The sequence below is a fragment of the Pteropus alecto genome, unplaced genomic scaffold (assembly GCF_000325575.1).
Source record: "Pteropus alecto unplaced genomic scaffold, ASM32557v1 scaffold92, whole genome shotgun sequence".
Classification (NCBI taxonomy): Eukaryota; Metazoa; Chordata; class Mammalia; order Chiroptera; family Pteropodidae; genus Pteropus; species Pteropus alecto.
The window spans coordinates 10,733,928-10,750,537 of record NW_006432447.1 but is presented as its reverse complement, the minus strand read 5'-3'; the positions used below and the strand labels follow the sequence as shown (position 1 = coordinate 10,750,537).

Below are 16,610 nucleotides of genomic sequence, written 5' to 3'. Positions count from 1 at the left end.
CTTTGGCATGAGTGATGTGAGTTCCTGTAAAGCTACTGGTGTTCTTGCAATCTTTTCTCTTCAGCAGAACTGATATGATGTGGGCCCATGGCTTGGTGAGCATGGGTGTTTTGCCAAATTTTTAACCTAGTGGGCTAAGGGGGTGGGGATGGAGGGCACTATAATTCTTTCCCCTTCCCATCTCATTTTAGAAAATCTAGAAAAGTTGGAAAACAGTGACCATCCAAACACCCACAACTCGAGCCTATAATTTTGCTATATTGGCTTTATTTCATATCTCTGCATCTATTCATCCCTCTATCCATCCGTCAGTCTGTCTTACGGATTTATGCAATTTAAAGTAAACTACAGACATTGGGACAGATCACTACTAAACATTTTAGCACACATTTTATTATTTAGAGTTCAGTATAAGTTCATGATTTTCTTAAGGTAAAATTTATGTGCATATAGTGAAATGCACAGATCTTGAGAGTTACATTTGCATAATGATTTGACAGATGCATGCACCTGTGTAACCCTAGTCTCTACAAAGAAAGAGAATATCACCATCACCCCCAGAAAGTTTCTTCATCCCCATTCCCAGTCAGTCCCTGCCTCCGCCTTTTCGGTGGCAACCACTGCTCTGATTGTTTCTCACTCTAGCTTAGTTTAGCCTGTTCTTGAACTTCATGTAAGTGGGATTCTACAGTATTGTATAAAGCTTCTTTCACTCAGCATCTTTTAGATATTCATCCATGTTGAATTTCAGTCATTCGGTCTTTTTTTTTTATTGCTGAGTTGTATTCTAGGTTATGTCTATGCCGCAGTTTGTTTATATGGTCCCTTGTTCATGGACACATTACTTATTCCAAGTTTTAGGGGGTATTGTGAAACAAACTGCTATGAATATTTGTGTACAAGTCTTTCTAGGGATCTCTGCTCTCATTTCTCATGGGTAAATGCCTAGAAGTGGAAATGCTAGAAGAGGTGTATGTGAATCTTATAAGAAACTTATAAGAAAGCATGTTTTTCTAACATGCTTATAACATTTTACGCTCCCACAGCAAAGCATATGAGTCTGATATTCCAGATACTACAACCTCATTTTCTTATTCCCAAGTCAAGAATGTGGCTTCACTAGTGTTCTCTGGGGCCAGAGGGATCCAGAAATTGGGACCATCTGAGACAGTCTGGAACATGTTTTCATAGGTGGAAGAGCTGTGAGAAGTCCCTGACTCTGCCAGTAAATGGATTTACACTTAAATTATTGCAGACGATCAGACGAATATTTTATTTTTAGATATCTTTAGAGAAGGGAATTCCATAGGGGAATGTACGCTTGGTTGTGAAAGAGATTGAGTGCTTTCTTTATAAAGAAAAATAACCCCCAACCCCACAGAATTCCACTAAACTTCTGCTTAGAAACTCCTGGGGGATTTCTGGCATATTGGTCTGGTTGATGTGAACTTGGTAGAGAGTCCCGTTGGATTTCATCATCTTGGGCAGCTGGCTGTTGAAAGGGGTTCTGTTTGCTTTGTGAGGAAGATGAGATTTGTCTTTTTAAAGGCTCAGAGAACAGCTTTCCTGTTAAAGTGATTTGGTCTCTCAGTGAAAACATGGCCTGTCAACACCCCCTTAAAGTCCCAGCTGAGAAAATGGGCTCGTCCTCATCCGGTCCCCCTTATACCTTAGTCCCTCTCTGTGGGCCAGCAGCTGAACCTGGGCTTGGCTCATCCAGGAAACAGGAATTGAGTCTCCCTGCCTGAGAAGGATCCCAGGATGAGATTTTTACATCTTATTGAGGTGTCTCAGTGGGGACCAAGCTTTGCAGATGATAGAGAGTCTTGAGACATTACACTGTGTTTGAAGACTGTTCTCATTCACAACCTAGTACAGTGCCAGCCACAGAATAGGAGCACAATAAACGTTGATCGGTTCTTGTGACGCATGGTACCCACCTGGGGGATTGCCTTTCTGGAGGTTGACAAGTGAATGCCCCGAGATGTCAAGGCCCCGAGATGTATTTTCCTAGAAGCCACTTTACCATAGCCTGGGAAATGGCTTCAAAATGTCTGGGCCTCGGAAAACTTTGCTGAGTGTAAACTTCATTTTCTGGCATCGTTCTTATTTTATTACAGATTTCACTATTGTTGTTAACAAAATAATAATGGTAGCTAGCACTTGCCAAGTGCTTACTCTTTGCTAGGTACTGTTTGTCCCTTTACCTGTTGCATTCTCTGAATTCAGTCCTCCAGAGAAGCAAGCGCTTTTATTATCTGCACTTTAGCCTCGAGGAAACTAAAGCTTACTGAGGTTAAGTAATTTGCCCTAAGTTCACATTTTCATGTTTCCCAGACTTTAAGGAGAGAGACTGTGATGTTGGGTTTCACAAATGCAGATTCTGTCTACAAGCACAGATTTCCAGATACACAAAGCCATAGTATAATAGCAATGTGAACTGGGTAGGCAGAACAAAGTCGCAAGAAACGACACACTGAAGTCACTTTCTTCAGTCTTTTTCCTTTTGTTTTAAGCTTGCTGAGTTTTAAGCTTGCAGCCAGGGCCTGTATAGAGGTACTAATTTTGGTGACAATTTAAGGTATTATTGGTTGATTATGATTGTAATTTCATTGTAGGAAATGAAAGACACTGCCAGCTATTTGGTTTGAGTGTCTGTTCCTGAGCTGTCCATACAGTAGCCACTAGCTACATGTGTTCTTTTTACATTTAAATGTAAATGAATGAAATAAAATAAAAGTTAAAATTCTGTTCCTTAGCCACCTTTCAAGTGCTCTAACATGTGGTTATTGGCTACCGAATTGGACAACGAGGTATCAACTGTTTTCATCATCGCTGAACGTTTCTTTGATAGTGTTGCTCTGTAGTTAGCATTTCTCTTTTTTCCTTCAGTTTAAGAATTGACAACACACTTGGCTAAGGCTTAGGCTGTTTTTTACTGACAAAGAGATAAATTTAGCCAGATTTTTCTTTTAATGTTTACTTTCTAAAGCGCTCTCTCTCTCTCTCTCTCTCTCTCTGTGCGTATGTGTGTGTGTGTGTGGTCTTTCATTTACATTCAGTTTTTGACATATATTTGAGTTTCCTTTTTCTCCTGGGCCCCATTATTATCACCGCATATTTTACCAAGATGCTTTCTCTGAAAAGATCTGTACAGCAGGCAAGCGATGGCCACTGCTTGAGCCTTACTAATTCCTAGCGCTCCAAATAAGAATTTGGTTCAGCTTTTAAATATGCATTTGTGTGACTTACTCCCTACATGGGTTGAATTCAGGAAGAAAAATTGCTGTCAGTGGGACCAGAACCAAAGAGCTAGAAAATCAGGTCACATACTATGCGTGATGGCTACCTGCCAAGACTCGGATGGAAGAGATACCATTTGGGGTACTTGAGGGCTTCATTTTGGCATTTTTCTGGTTGGGCCTGCCCCTGTGGTGTAGGGGTGCTGGAGAGGGCTGGCAGCTTCTGTGTCCTGGTTGTACAGTACAGCGGGGGAATGGTGCTGTAGCTCTCTCCTCTTCTGTGCTGTACTCTATTCTAGAATCAGGTTCAAAGGAGAGGGGACACCAGCCCTCAGGTGTCAGTGGGGAACCAGGACCTGCCAGAGGTGGAAAGTCAACATCAGCTATGTTTTGCTCAGCTTGTTTGGTACTGACCAACTCCTTAGCTACTTTACAAAATGGTGTTGGATGTTTCCGGCTACACCGCAGTGATAGTTTTTTTTTTTCGGCATTTGAAACCTTTTTTTGTTGTTGTTTTATAGGCAGACAGACCCCCTTGATTGTCAGCATTTATTCTTTGCAGAGGATTATCAGCTTCCACTCTGTGTGTGTGTGTGTGTGTGTGTGTGTGTGTGTGTGTTGAAACGCCCTACTTTGTATTTCACCCTGAGGAAATATTTTCTGAGGAACCATTCAAGTTTTATAGACTAGCTCCTAAATTTTTCAGCTTTGGAGAAATTGTTATAATAGACCTTATCCATAAAGTTGGATAAGAAGAGATTAGGTTATTCACAGACTCGGGTTAATGGAATGTGACCATATCGTGAATTACCAAATTTCGGAAATATAAAATACAAGAAATCGGGCTGTTCATTTAAACATTTTTTTAATTTAGAGAGATCTTTTGGGATTTTTCCAGTGTCCTGGGACACCTTATAAGCACCCTTTTTAGGATGGTGTGATTGTGGGTGTAGGCAAGTTAAAAGAAATCTTTATAATGGGTAATGAGTAACACTAGTAATAGTATCAATGATGGTTAACATTTATACTGCTTTTTCTATGTGCTTGAGTTCTTCTAAGCCTAGTTAAATATTAACTTAGTTAATCCTTACCCTACAAATATATTTTGCAGTTATACCCATTTTATAGTTGTGAAAACTGAGGTTAAGTGGCTTCCTCGAGGTAGAGACATGGAGATTTGAACCCAGGACATCTGGCTCCAGAGCTTGTGCACCCAACCCCTGTGCTGTGCTGTTAAGAAGGTGAACTTGACAGTGACAGGCAAATATTCCCAAGGCCCTTTCTCATCTTTTATCAGATAATGTATCTTTCCTACTCCTGAAGGATGTTGACTAAGTAGAAATTTACCGTGCATTTATTGGGGCTGAGCATTGGGGTAGTTGCTGTTGGGGATGAGGACATGAAAGCTGCCTTGGAGAAGTTTATTGTCACATAGGAAGATGAAGCATTACCACAAGCTCCAGAGCTTCCCCTTGAACTCTGGACCGGTCCATCCAGGTGCCCACCTGACACTTCTCCTTGGATGGAGCTAACACATCTAAAACAAACTCCTGTCTTCCTTGGCTCAGCTGTTTCTCCCACAACCATGCCCATGTCAGAAGGTGGCCACTGCAGCCTTCCATTTGCTCAGGACACAAACCCTAGAGGTGTCTTGGATGTCGTCTTTTCCTCATGCCCTATTTCGAAACCACCAATAAATCCAATTTCCTACCTTCAAAACATATCCAGAATTGGAGGCTCATACCCGGTTATCATCTGATCTTCCCTCTCCCATGGTCAGTCATGGCCAGAGTATTCATGTCTCCCTTCAGCTCAAAACACTCCCAGGACTTCCATCTTACTCAAGGCAAAGCCCAAATCCTTACCATATACCGCACGGCTCATACTATCTGCCTCCTGTGCTTCACACTTCATGTGCTGCCTGTGGCCGTGCCGCTTCACCGGGCAGGTCCTGGAATGTTCTAGTCTGTTTGCACTTGCCACCACTTTGCCTGCTACACCATCCCTCTTATCCTATGGCTCCCTCCGTCACCTTCAGGATTTTACTTAACGTTACCTGCTTGGTGAGGCCTTCCCTGAGCACTCTTGTTTGGAAAAATTGTGCCACCTTCCCCTATACTTGTTGTCCCTCCTCCCTGCCTTATTTTTCTTTATTTGACATATCTTCAAAGTTGAAGTTATTATTTTTGTTTATTGTCTGCTCCTGAAGGTAAGGCCCAGGAGGGCAAGGTTGTTATTATTTTTTCTCCTGTTTCACTTTGATATCCCCAACATTTAGAACAGTGCCTCGCATGTATTAAGTACTCAAAAAAGGAGGATGTGATGATTAATTTTTTGTGTCAGCTTGGCTAGGCTATAAGGTACCCAGTTTTTGGTCATATGCTGGTATGGAGTATTTAAATGGATTTTTTTTAGGTGTGATTAACATTTAAATCAGTAAACTTTGAGTAAAGTAGATTATCTTTTATAGTATGGGTGGGCCTCATCCTATAAGTTGAAGAACTTAAGGAAAAAGACTGAGATCTCCTGAGGGGAAAGGAATTCCACCTTCAGATGGCCTTAGGACGCCCTTCTGCAACACCAGCTCTTCCCTGTGTCTGCGGCCTGCTGGCTTGCCCTGCAGATTTCTCACTTGCCAGTGCCCATAGTCACATGAGCCGGTTCCTTAAAATTCTGCCGTGCCGTCTCTCTGTACAGCTCTATATACACATACACACATACACATCCTCTGTCCTATTGGTTCTCTTTCTCTGGAGAATCCTAATACAGAGGGTCAAGATGGAAGAGAAAGGAGTGTCAGGTGGAAAGTCCAGTGGCGGTGAAGGCATGGTGTCTAGAGAGCACTTGGTGTGTAAAAAAGATAGCCCTGGCTTAGTCCAACCTGACTCCAGGGTCATGAAGGGGAACAGGCTACTAAGTTGTTTAGACTAGTGAGGAGGGAGACCGAGATGCAGTTGAGGCTAAGGACTCCAAGCTGGCAGCAGATGTGACTTATGCTCTTTGAGCCACTTGTGTGGTGCAGAATATGAACCTGGCAAAAGCTGGTGATAAGAATCAGAGGGATGAGAAACCAAGGGAAACCAGAGTGAGGAAGGTATTCGATAGTCCTGAAATGGCAGGCTGGCCCGTAGAATGAAGTGGCGGAATTGAAAGCATCCACCAGAGCTTGGAACCTGGCCTGTTTGTGTAGGAGCAGGAGCAGGAGCAGGAGCAGGCTGATACCTAGCATTTTGAGTCTGGATATTAGAGGGTGGGGGTGCTACTCACAGAAACAAGAAACGTGGGAGGAAATACAGGCTTGTTGGGCAAGATGTTGCGTTCTTTTTGGAGCGTATTCATCTGGAATCGCCAGGAAAGTTCCAGGTGAAGATGTTGAAACAGTTCCAGGTGAAGATGTTGGGCATATCCACCTGGACTTGAAGAAAAGACAGGATGGGAGGGAGACTGGAGAGTTTTCCCCTACAGCAGAGAAAGTGAGACCAGTGAGGGGGGATGTGATAGCTGAGGGGGAGACAATACAATCATGTAACTTTTATGAGCGTACACAATGATATCATGTATTCAAGGTTCCCAAACTCTGTACCAGAGTACCCCAAGGCACTACAGGAAACCCACAGTTAGGGAGGGGCAAGGGATAGTTTATATTTTTGAGGGAAAGACAGGGGTACTTGAAATGTTTGATACCACATTCATTATTAACTCGATGTGGGAGTTCACAATACCAACATTAGTACCACGTTCCTTTCGATGACATCATGTCTTTTGCAAAGCTGGATTTGGGGGCAGTTGCTAAGAAAACCATTGTGGAACAGGAAACGAGGGTGGTGGCGTCCAGTGTGATTTCAAGATTTGAGAAGCTGTGCAGTGCCCAACAGATGTACACACCCCCTTAGTACTTAATTATGGTAATTTAAGATGTAAGGAAAAACATTTTCTTTCAGTTTGTGTGTTCTGTTTTTTCAAAAGGCTACTAAGTTGTTTAGACCTAATTATTAATTTGTTTGGACATCTGCTTAAGAAATAGAACTATAGGTATTGCTGTTAACAGGGAGTAGTGTGGAAATTTTGCCGAGACCCTGGGAGAGGGACATGAACTGTCTTAGAACCTTTGCCACATCTTGTCCTGGGTGTTACATGTAGACTGTAAAAGAGTCGGAGCGGGGATAGAAGGATAGGGGAGAAAGGGAAGGACATGAGGGCTGCATCCGAAAATCATGTTTTTTGTTTGTTTGTTTGTTTGTTTGTTTTTCAAAAATAAAGGCTATGAAGCAAATAATGTAAAATGTTAGCTTTTGTTAAATCCGGATAGTGGGTACATAAATGTCTCATTTTCTATCTTTATCCATGTTTCCAGTGGTTTATAATAGAAATAATTTTAAGAGAGAGACAGGAGGGCTGGCAGTAGAAATTTAGGAGCACACCTGCATTTAAGAGGACAGCAGTGAGTCTGGGAAGGGAGCATCTGAGGTACAGAGAGATTCAGGAGTTGGGAGGAATTGCTGAACCAAGGGGGTCAGCAGGACCACGTTCTTCTAGACTGTGGTTGTCAGCCCTGGTTAAGAGGCTTAAGAAAGATCCTGGGCCCTGCTAAGGCCTGGATACTAGGAAACTAGAGAGTGTTAGGAATGGGAAAAGACTGGGGTTTGCTCCTAGAGCCTTGCTTCTCTACTCTGGCTACCAGTTAGAATCGCTTAGAGGGCTTTAATGAACACTGATCTTTGTTCCCCATTCAGAAATGGCTGGGCATCAGGACTTTGAAACAGCTCTCTAGGCGATTCCAGTGTGTAACCAAGATTGAGAACCACTGCCATGGCCCAGGGTTTCTCAAACTTTACTGTGACTCAAACTTTAAGGAACACTTGTCATTAAAAGGTGGGTTCTGATTCAGCAGGCCTGAGTGAGGCCTAAGTTCTGCATTTCTAAGAGGCTCCCAGAGGACCGCACTTTGAGTAGCAAGTTCTCTTGAGAGGGAGCTGTCGTTAGTTTTGGGTGGTTGTGATGGAAACTAGTGGGAGAGCAGAAAAGTAGCCTGGATCAGACATCTATTAAGATGTGGGGGTGGGGGTGAGGGTGAGGTGGTAAGCGAGTGTTTTCTTTTGATAATGTAAATACCCCTTGTATTCCTTATCTTTTGCTTTGTAACAAATTACTCCAGGACTTGGCAGCTGAAAACAATAAACATTTGTTATCTCACAGGGTTTCTGTGAGTTAGAAATTCAGAAGCAGCTACGCTGGGTGGTTCTGACTCAGAGTTTCTCTGGAGGTTGTGTTTAACACGTCATCTGGGCTGTTATAGAGCTGAAGGGCCTTTTTCCACATGGGTGTTGAGTTAGTACTGGCTGTTGGCTGGAGACCTCGGTTTTCTGCCATGAGGGCTTCTCCATGGGGTTAATAAAGCTTCCTCATAATATGGCAGCTGGCTGCCCCCTGAGTGAGAGAGCCAAGAGAAAGCAAGGTAGATCCCACCCATCTCCTATAACCTAGCCTTGGCAACCAGTATCCTACTGGCTGCACAGGTCAGCCCTACTCAGTGTAGGAGGGGACTTCTCATGAATACCAGGATTATTGAGGGCCATCTTGGAGGCTGGGTGTGATATCCCTTATTGTTTTTAACTAGGAAAATAATGCATGCACAACTCAGAAAACTTGAAAATAGAGAAACCCATAAAGAGAATGTCACTTCATAATCTCATGACCCAGAGGAAAGTTCTGTGAACATCGTGGTCTGTGTCCTACCAGTTAAACAAAGAATGTAGATTTTTATAAACAGTAGTACACATAGATATGTGAAAGTGGCACCATGCCATAATACTGTTTCACGTAGCTTGTTCTTTTATTTGGCATCAGATCAGGAGCACTTTCGATAGGCAAATTTTAGTTATCCTTGGGTTTCTGTCTTAGATTATGTTTGTAGGATATAAGGATCTGACGTCATTTGAATAGTTGACTGAATTTTGAAGTTTTTATTTACGTTTCTGGTTCGAAAGAGGCGTACTTATCAAGTAAATCCTTTTAAATTTGGATTGTCACTTCTTACTTTGGATGCCTGAATGACGTAATAAACACACTCAGTCTTCAAATATGGGATATGAGAGTAGAAATAAAAATGAGTTTGCCAGCTGATCTAGCGTCATTGCATATAATTGCCCTGTCTCTGTTTGCCTGACATGAGCTGTTGGCAATTGTTAAAATTAGCTTTACAGTCTATCTCAGATTAGTGGCAAGTGTGGTAAATGAGGGCTCACTCTTAATGAAACTAATTTGTATTTGAAAATATAACTACATATATTGCCCCCATTATTTAAATGTGTGCGTGCTAATTGATAGTAAAAATGAACCTTTAAACTGAGGTTTTTATAAACCTTAGCTGAAAAATCATCTTTTAAGGAGGAGATCTTTTTTGAAGTGGTTTTCCAGTGTTTTATGGTCATCTTGGGAAGCCTTTCAGAAACAAATTAGAAATACTTTTAAAATAAAAATTTCAACATTTCGACATTTAAAATGACACAGGACATCATGTCCCATTGCCGATCAGCTTTTTCTGGAACCAAGTCTATGGCGATGGCTCCCTGTTTTATATCACAGCGGTTTTCTCTGAGTGCCCTGCACTCCGCCCAGACCTGTAGAGCAGCCAGCCTCACTGCACCATGTGTATCTGTTCATTGTCTTTCTCCTCCTTTCACCTGCCATCTCCTTAAAAGAAAGGCCTGGCTTCCCATTTTTATATTTCCTGATTGAAAGCCTGACTCAAAGCCAACCTTAATAAATGCATGGTGAATGAATGAGTGCATGAATTTGGAATATTAGTACCCTTCCTCACGGAGCTGACAGTTTCTGCATGAAGCTGTCCACCATATACCAAAGACACACCCCATTCTAGGTTTGATTTGGAAAGAATTGATTTTTGAGAATGTCACCATTTGAGGGATCTTTGCTTCTTGGTCATTCGCAATGTCCAGTGTCCTCTCCTTGTACTTGGGTCTCAAAACCTCCCAGTGATGACCTTATTTTCCTCCCTAGTCAGCATCCAGGTCCTAATTACCTTTAGCCTGTTTCTGTTAGAGAGCTGTGAGTATATTTTGGCTCTTTTCATGTTATCTCACCGTAGGAATCTCACCTCTCTTTTCTCTACCTTTTAAAACCTCGTGGATTGTTTTGTCTTGGCTTCTTGATGCTAGAGAGACTCATACACATGGGTATAGGGATGTCTTCTAGGAAGACAAAAATATAAAGAGAGAAAAAAATCTGAATGAATGTCAGATAATCAAAGCTGATTCACTGATCAACTCACACATAAAATATGTAAACTGATTTATATGAGGTGTCAACGTGCAGTAACTACAGGAATTTGAAGGGGAAGAGCTCCAGGAGTTGGATGGACCATAGAAAAGTACTGGGAAAATATCACACACATAGGTGATTTTTAGCATGTTTCCTTCACGAAAACAGACAAAAACAAAAGGAGAAATAGCCAGAATAGTACCGCTGCTCGTGATTCCACTCAGTGAGCTGATGCCCCAGAGTCAACAGGAGGTGGGGGGGCTAATTTATTGGTCTCTCAGAGGGTCTCGCCTTCCTCCTGTGGGGTTAGCATCTAGCCACCCTGAGTGTGTAAAGGGAATCACTGTTTGTTAACAGGACCCTGCACTTACCATACCAGCAATCCCACTCCTAGGTATTACCCTAGAGAAATGAAAACTTATGCCTCATAAAATCCTCTATGTGAATGTTACAAGCCACTCTATTCATAATAAACCCAAACTGGAAACAACCCAGATTTCCTTCCAAGGGCGAATGGCCAAAGCAGGGCCCATAAATGCAGGCCAACCTCAGCTGGTGCTTGACTGAGGAGGCAGCGGACCATGGTCATTTTGAACAAACTTGGTGTATAAGTTACCTGTCGCATGACAAATCACCCCCAAACTTAGAGGCTTAAAATTGCAACAGTGGTGTCTTTTGCTCAGGTATCTGCAGTTTGGGCAGGTCTTGGTGGAAATAGCTTTCCTCTGCTCCATGTGGTGTCCGTGGCTTGATAGAGCCAGAGGCTTCCGAGATGGCTCACTGGCAAGATGGCTGGCAAGTTGGTGCTGGCTCTTGGTTCCTCTCCATATATGCCTCCCTTTTGGGGCTGCTTGGGCTTCCTCATAGTATGGTGGCTGGAATGCAAGAGTGGGCATCCCAAGAGTCAGGCAGTGGATGCTTCCAGTTTCTTAAGGCCACGGTCCAGGAGCTGGCACTGTGTTATTCTACCATGTTCTCTTGGAGCCCAGGTTCAGGGTTGGGGGGTGGGGCATGACATAGACCCCACCTCTTGATGGCAGGAGTGTCAAAGGATTTTGGGGTTATATTTAGAAACTATCGCATTTACCATTTACTCTCCACCCTACTAGAAACCTCGAACCCTGAGGGAGATGTGCCTGAATGTCTGCGTGAGAGAATGTACAACCACATTAGGTGTCGTCTTGCCTGACGAGGCTGTTCTCTTCACTTTTCCCTCTGCCTCTCACTTCTCTCTTCCCTCAAAGGCTCATACTCATTCCCCGCCCCAGGCCTCTTGCCAGATTCTATTGTGAGTTTGATTTGGGAACCTTGCATAGTAAACTGTAAAGTTTATAAAACTCTACAATAATGTAAGGCATTGTTATATCTTATTTTTCCTCCCTTTTCTAAGCTAGATTTTTCTGACTTGTTTGAACAAAGTAAGGACTAATAGATATTTTTGGAATGGTATAAAGTCTTTTCTATTTTGACGGGTGGAGGTTGGTAGAGTGAAGGAAAGAACTAAGGAATGCAAGTGTGCCAGTAGGGTCCTTGACACAAAAGAATAAGGTACAAATTCACACTAAGGTTTTAGTGGCCAGCAACGGCTTCACATGCTGCCTTTCCCAGAGAGAACTGTGCCTTAAGAGTAGCTGCTTGACCAGGGTTGAACGCGCGCCAAAGAAATGAATCTCTAAAGTTTGAAACCCCAAGGATTCAGTGATATTACAGTTTTGCTACTGTTTGCCACTGTTTATCTTTTCTGTGTATGATCTCATAGATGATTTCCCTAGAGCCACATCATGTCTTGTGAGAAAAGCACAGTGCCCTTTGGGATGAACTTGGGCAAATACGTCCAGTTCCGGACAGTCTGACCGAAACCTTAAACTCAAAGTTGTAATTTGGGAGGGTTTTTCTAATGCTTCTTGGCATGCCTTTCCTCTAGCTCCCAACCTCGTCTGAATCTTTCTTACTCATCCTGGTAACCCTCTTCTTGATTTTTTTCTGCTGCCAGGGAACCTGTCCTCTACAGAAGAAACTAAATCATACTAAAGTTGTTAGTGGCTACCAGGAGTTTGGTTTCTTGCTCTTCTCGTGGAGATATTTGTGGTTTTCAAGGAGATACTGAGGTAGGGTGATTCTGATTTCAAAGGAATGAATCTCTAGTACCAGAACTTACCTAACAGGATAGCAAGAATAAGAGTATTTTTGAGGAAGTGGTTTCTTCTTGGAGATCCCCAAACACTCAGTCCATTAGGTGGGGTAGGTGAGTGAGTGACTTGGTAAGCCTCTGGGTTATTTCCAGTTCTGTTCTAGTGGTAACAGTGCTCATCTAGCCAGGGTTCCCTGGTCCCCAATACTTAGGAGCCTCCCTGTCCACTTTTCTTCTGCTTTTTCCAAGCACATGCCAGTCGGCTTGCTTTTTAGCAGTTAAATATGCAGCCTCTGTACAAATCAGCTATTAAATCTGCAGAACTACAGAGTATTTTACAAGTAATCAGTTCATGCAGATTGCACATAAATCATGTCTGCTCTGGCCCTTTGGACGCTAATGTTCCCTTATTAAGGCATAAGTAAGCCTTCCTGTTCTCATCCATCCTTCCAGACTTTTTTTAATTACTGAAAAGTATAGACCGGTTGTCGCTCCACCACCCTCTTTTACATTCCCCACCCCCACACACACCCTCATTGCTTTTTGGAGGTTTATTTTGTTTTTCTGGAGCTTGCCAAATTGCCTTAGGAAGCTGGGTACCTTGTGAATGGATTGAGCAAAAGGAAATTCTTATCTCTAAAAGGAAGCAGTCACCACGTTTCTGTTTGTGATATTCTTGGCCAGTTAATATTTTTGTGAAATATATTCTGATGGCAGCGCCAGTATCCCGGAGATGGGGGAAGTATTGGTCATGCTCAGTGCACAAAAGGAAAATATCTTCCACTGAAGTCTGGGGAGGGGATAGAAAGTCATTTCATGACTGTCATTCTGCCGAAATAAACAAAGCACCTTCATCGTTTTTAATCCCCTGGAAGACTGGAAGCTCAGCCACCCTTATATGCACATTATTTTAACATCTCTCCGTTTTCTTTTCAAACCATAGCTACAATTCTTCGCTCTAATACACGTGGATTTCTGCTTCCAGTTTCTCTGGCCCTGCTATTAGTGTTCAGCGAGTTTTCATTTTGGTCTGAAATGACTCTCTGAGAGCGTAGAAGCACACTATTATTCCTGTGGTTTGGTCTAAAAAAAGAAGAAAGGGGGACTTTTAGACGAGGCCCATAAAAATACCGCCATGTACTTTTAGAGATGTTTTATGAATATGAATTCTCTTCTAAGTAATCACTGTTGAGGGTAGAAAGGACTTTGGGAAATTGAAACAACAACTTAATATTCTCTCTCAGCAACCACAGTGAAGGTGACACATCTCTCTCTCTTTTTTTTTAGATGGGCTGACACCATAATACACTGTATTGCTTTTTGGATTCCATTTTTTAATCATATATACAGATCATAGTAGAACTGAGGCACTCTGGGGTATTATCTCCCTCAGATAAGGGAGAAAAGATATAGAGGACATATGCTTTCGGTATTATTTCAGAATCACAGGATGTCTGGTAATGATATCTTAACAGAAAGAGAAGTCAGCCTGGGTACTAAGCACAGTTCCTCTGGTGTTTAGGTCATATATTAAATTATACTCTAGATTCCATAAAGGCTGAAGTCCCTTATGTATTCTTCAGGGAAATTATGGAGTCTTTTATACTATGGTGTTTAAAAACAAAATCTCACAGAAAAAACAAATCACCCCCTTCCTTTTTTTCCGCCTTTTTCTGGCAGCTGCTGAGATGGGTTGTAGATTGAACAAGTTAGAGAAACGCGATGACAAACGGCCTGGAAATATCTATTCGACTTTGAAGAGGCCTCAGGTTGAAACCAAGATAGATGTGTCTTATGAATACCGCTTCCTGGACTTCACTACCCTGACTGCTGGTGAGTACTGGTGCCTGGTGTTCCCGGTGACAGGTGAGCTCGGACCCGGCCTGGCATTGCAGCCCTATCCTGGGCAGGACCTTCAGCTGAGGCTGCCCCAGTCAGTGCTGGTGGGGCCTGACAAAGACATACTGGGAGGTGGGTGGGGTGGGTGGGACTGTCCAAAGGAGGCTGCTTGTATAAATCCAGATTTTTTGCGAAATCTTTCACATTTTAAAAGATAGTAACTAATTAAAATTATAACAAGTTAGAACCATATATGAGCCATATACTGCGCATGGGTGGGCTGAATTTGGCCCGTGGGCCAACCGGCTTGCAGACCCTGTTTCCTAGCAAGCCATGTGGAAAAAGGAAATTGCCTTATCTCCTCATATCTGTCTGCCTGTCCAACCAAATTCATCTGCCCATTGTTCCACCATCTTTCAAGAGTGCTTGTCCATCTGGGCTTGGCTTTGCCTCACCTGAGCCAGAGGGTGTTCAGGTCACCTACCACCACCAGCGTCCCACTGGCTCTGGAGTGACAGGCAGGTGAAGGTCAGTGTTTTCATCACAGAGTGTTTGCTGACCACTGATGGTGTGGAGACTGTGGGGCTACTGCTGTGGGGAAGTGGTTTCCTGGAGCTCCTTACCTGGTAGGAGAGAAGACTCCTTACACATGAAAAAACGAGACGCCCAACAGGCTGTAATTTTAGGTCGGAAAACATGTAAAATATATTTCAGAAAACGAAGGGAATGTTTTTTTTCTTTTTTTTTTTTTTTTTTTTGCCAGGTGGGGGGCTGGGGGCGGTCTCTGGAAGTTGGGAGCAAAAAACCAGGCACTACAAAACTAAAGCATTGTAAGACATGTTCTCCCTGAGCTTCTGAGTATATTTTAAGCTTCTATTAACAGAAAAGAGAATGAGAGGGACGAGTCCTCGTGTTTGTAGGTGTGAGTCCTGGCTCTGCTGTGGAGTAGCTGGGCAAATTGCTAGGCCTGCAGCATCCTCATCTACCAGATGCGCACATGAATACCCCCACCTCACAGGGCAGCCGTGATGACTAGAAGAGGGAAGGTGTGTGAGGACTTAGCACAATGTCTGGTACGAAGTAGGGCTACTAATATTGCTACCACTCCTCCTTCTTGACTAATTCTGCTTTGACCACTTCCATCCTGAGGCTCCACCTGCTTCCTGAGCCCTGAGACAGCTGGGCATCTCTGCAGGGACCTTCTGTGTACCCCAAAATGAAACTCAGCAGCTTCCTCATCAGATTGCTTCCTGCTGGCACCCTTGTCAATACTATCACCACCATCCTCGTAGACGGACTGACACCTTAGTCCTCTGTGACCAAGCCTTCTCCTCACCCACAATTTCCTTTCCATCACCCAAGTCTATTAAAACTACTTCGGAAAATGCTTATAATAGAGCTAATGTAACATGAACAAATCCAAACACAAAGTTATTTGAAGCATTTGGTCATTATTTTTTTAATGAATATTTGAGTGCCCACAATGTTCTAGGCGTTATAGAACAATTAAGGGGAAAAACAAAAGGATGCATAGGAAGAAAGCTTGGAAGGAAATACACCATGATGTTAAAATTTGATTGTCAAGGTGCTGAGATCATGTATTTTGCATTGTGGTTATATTTCTTCTCTTATTAAGAAGAGTAATTTTTGCTTAACCTCCTCTGTCTTCCAACTGCTTTATCACTCATCATCTGAATTACTTCTCTAAACTCCTTATATGTTTCTCTGGTTCCTTGTGCTTCAGTCATAGCACCCATACTATTTTCTGCATTGTGCTTTCTTTAATTGAATTATACTTTATTCTCTCATTATAAAATGAACATATGCCCATTATGAAATGTTAGAAAAACACTGGAAAAATCTCAACCATTTCTCCCTGCTTCTGCCTTTGTCACCTTACAGATCATGTCACCTCTCTGCTCAAAGCCCTGCTGTGGCTCACCTCACCCTAAGTGGCACCATTCACCTGTCATTTGTCCTGTGTGTTCTGCCACTGCAGACTTGCTGTTTCTCAAGGCTCCAAGGCCTCCTCAGGGCTTTTGCACTGCCTGTTCCCTCTGCCTGGAAGTCCTCCCAGATATACCCTTTGCTCAGCTCTTAACCACCTTCTTTGCGGA

At 42.8% G+C, this 16,610-nt stretch overlaps 1 protein-coding gene across 1 annotated transcript in view; it reads left to right on the top strand.

The window, feature by feature from the left end:
- Positions 1–16,610, top strand: part of RFTN1 (raftlin, lipid raft linker 1) — a 186,459-nt gene that overhangs the window by 2,013 nt on the left and 167,836 nt on the right. The window contains 1 exon segment of the mRNA XM_006907267.3: positions 14,335–14,487. Coding sequence (XP_006907329.1) covers positions 14,343–14,487 — 145 coding nt within the window. The 5' untranslated portion in view covers positions 14,335–14,342.